Consider the following 3,546-nt stretch of genomic DNA (forward strand, 5'->3'; position numbering starts at 1 on the left):
GAGGGTGTTCTTGGGTTTACTGAAATTAGTTGTATGAACTCAGGTCAATGAGGCCTACAAGCCATGAATAGTTAAAAAAAGAGACTTTAGGTAATATTTATGTATTAGGGATTTAAAATAAACTAAGATGTTCTGAGTCAAAGTGGCCAGAACACAGGCAGAGTTCAGTGTAAATGAACAGAGCAGGAGCTTTGACCTCCTCTGCATCCCTGTGAGCAGGATGAAGGCGCCCTCTTGTGTTAGTTTTCAGATTTCAGCTTTGAACCTGCAGGAAGACATGAGAAAGGTTCACTGAGGCTTTGGCAGCTTCAACAACATGAGGAAAGAGAAGTTTAAATATGTGTAACATAACACAGTGTCAGTGTGTTCACAGGACTCACAACCTGTAACACTGATGCTGCTTTCAGGGAACTTCTTCCTGTTCATGTTTTTTTTTGTTGTAAACTTTAACTTTATCAATAAGTGGCAGACCAAACAGCACAGTTACTTCTCCATCTGCGGCCTCCAAACATGACTGAAACTGAGGAGTCAGCTGGAAACTCCACCTTACTGTGACCTGCTCCACCCAAACTCGTACCTGTGACGATCCTTAAACAATACGTGGAACAGAACAACGAGGGTTCATCAGTTCTCAGCCCCACAACAATAACTTTACATTATTCTGGATGAAATCATCCTGTCTTCATCATATTCTCATTAATGATCAGAGCTAAGTCAGATTTCTTTGAAAAGTCCATCACTGACAGCAGCAGAAAGTGACCAAATATACTGAACGTAATTACAATGTTTCACTGACCTGACATTTACTTTAGTATTTTTATCTTCTGCTACTTTATACTTCTACTCCACCACATTCAGAATCAGATAAACAAATATGATGTAAGATCACACACATCACCTTTAATCATTCCATTACTCACAAGTGTTTCAAAGTGTCATTCCAACTAATTTATTCTATTTTTTATATTCAAGTATGTTTCCATATGAATATTTTTGTAGTTTGAGTAAAATCAAAAGTAAATCTACAGTTTCTCCCTGAAACCAAATCTCTGTGGTTCTGATTCTGTAACTTATGTCCAAGAATTCTTCTTCCACTTCTAACTGTGAGTACAAATTACATCTCCTGTAATGACCGACATCATATCATATTGTTACATTTAGGTTTGATTAGGTTTTGTTTTCTAACTTTCTTCCAACATCTCAGAAAACATTCAGAAACACGTTTGAAGCGTTTGTGAGCAAACAGGTGAAACCAGAATATGATCCTGAAGCAAAGCAACTCTTCCAGCCACAGATGGGTTTAAACAAACATCTCTGAATCAAAGCAGTTACTTGTTGCAGCCGTGTGTTGCCACCATGAGGGATGCTGGTGGGGTGACAGCCTCACTCCCATTTTCACAGAAACACAATTCATGATCAGGATAAATCCACAATTTATTATTTTCAGAAAAACATCCAGAATCAGAACATTTAGTTTCTGGGTTAACAAGTAGATCATTACTGAGAGTTTTCAAAATAGCAACAACATTTGATCTCTGAAACAAATCAAAGTAAGTTTAACTACAGAATTATTTTCACATTTCCAAACTGAAAAGAGTCTTTGATAAAGGAAGGTCTGCTGATTCCTCTGTTTGGCTCCATGAAGTGGAAGAGAAACAACAACATATAGATACATCAACACAAGGATCCAACTGATGTTTAGAGCTCAGAGAAGTTTAGATTTTCATGTGGAGAAATATTTCTGTGAATCAAACTCATCATCAGCAGTGATATCCTCCATGGCTGCACAGACACAGGAAAAAGCAGCAAATAAACAGCAGAACAGCAGAACAGCAGAGACATCACAGCAATGAACTGACTAAATACATTTATTTCACTTTACACAAACTCTGCTGAGGATCCAGAGTCCCAAAATCTAACTCCAGCATAGAGCGGCTGGGTGAATGTGGTCTGGACTCTGTGGAGGAGAGTCATGGTTTCAGAGACGCTGTAGAAGGACAGAATACCTGCTCTGTGATCCAGGTACACTCCCACTCTGGAGGACTGGGGACCTGAGATGGTGGTTTTCATCTTTTTGTACCAAAATGTATAACTGTTTTGGTAACAATATAATGCCCAAGATTTGTCATTAAATATAAATCTATATTCATCCCCTGCTCTGCTGATGTTCTTGTATGCGACTGCTACAAAAACTGCTCCTCCCCCTCTCATCTCCACCTCCCAGTAACAATGTCCAGTCAGACTCTCTCTGCTCAGGACCTGAAACCATCCAGTGAATATTTCTGGATGAGTAGAATAAGACTGAAGTCCATCCATTACCGTCACTTTTCTGTTCCCCTCTGACAGTAACAGCCGTGTGTTTGCTGTATTTGGATCCAGTGTGATTTGACATGAATATTTCAAGAAGTCAGCTCTGCTCTTTGGTTCTGGTTCTGACAGTAAAACATCCCCTTCAGTGACTCTCAGTGAGATGTTGGTCCCTTCCTCTCTCAGGATGTCCTGTAGTTTATCTCTGAGCTCTGACACAGCTGCTGTCACATCCTCAAAGTGCCTCAGAGGACGGATCTGGATGCTGGGTGAGTGTGTAGACTCACTGAGTGCTGACACTGAGGGGTAGTTGAGCAGAAACTGGCTGTGATCCTCTGTGTGTGAGAGCTGCTGCAGCTCAGCATCTTTCCTCTTCAGCTCAGTGATCTCCTGCTCCAGCTTCTCCTGAAGCTCTTTGACTCGACTCCCTTCAGCTTCCTGCTGGGATCTGATCTGCTGCTTCACATCAGAGCTTCTTTTCTGGAGGAGACGGATCAGCTCAGTGAAGATCTTCTGGCTGTCCTCCTCTGTTTTATCAGCAGACCGATCGATGGCCTCCACCTCCTGCTGAAGCAGCTTCACATCTTTCTCTGCGTCCTGGATTCTCTGCTGGATCTGCTGCCGACTCCCCTCCAGCTCTCTCTGCCTCTCAGTCCTTTCTGCTGCAGCTGACACTGTGTCGTGGCCTTTATGTTCATCCACAGAGCAGAGATAACAGATGGACTTCTGATCGGTACGGCAGAACATCTTCATCACCTCATCGTGAACAGAGCAGATGTTCTCCTGGAGGTTCTTGGAGGGCTCCACCAGCTTGTGTTTCTTGAATGTAGATGAATCATAATGAGGCTGAAGGTGTTTCTCACAGTAAGAGGCCAGACAGAATAAACAGGACTTGATGGCTTTCAGTTTTCTTCCAGAGCAGAAATCACAGGCCACATCTTCAGCTCCAGCATAGCAGTGATCAGCAGGAGCAGCTTGGAGTCCAGTCTTCTTCAGCTGCTCCACTAAATCAGCTAACATGGTGTTTTTTACCAGGACAGGCCTCGGTGTGAAAATTTTCCTGCACTGAGGGCAGCTGTGGATTCCCTTTGGATCCTCTCCATCCCAGTGGACTTTAATACAGTTGATGCAGTAGCTGTGTCCACAGGGAATAGTCACCGGATCCTTCAGTACATCCAGACAGATCGAACAAGAGACAAGAGAGATATCTTGGTTCAGCTGATCCCCTGTCTGAGCCAT

General features: G+C 42.6%; 1 protein-coding gene across 1 annotated transcript; it reads right to left on the reverse strand.

Annotated features, from left to right (window-relative positions):
* Positions 1 to 1,434: 1,434 nt before the first annotated feature.
* LOC142398627 (tripartite motif-containing protein 16-like) lies at positions 1,435 to 3,546 on the reverse strand. Its single transcript, XM_075482703.1, has one exon. The coding sequence runs from the start codon at positions 3,544 to 3,546 to the stop codon at positions 1,879 to 1,881; it is 1,668 nt and encodes a 555-aa protein (XP_075338818.1). The 3' UTR covers positions 1,435 to 1,878.

This window comes from Odontesthes bonariensis, chromosome 14 (genome assembly GCF_027942865.1).
Source record: "Odontesthes bonariensis isolate fOdoBon6 chromosome 14, fOdoBon6.hap1, whole genome shotgun sequence".
Taxonomy (NCBI): Eukaryota; Metazoa; Chordata; class Actinopteri; order Atheriniformes; family Atherinopsidae; genus Odontesthes; species Odontesthes bonariensis.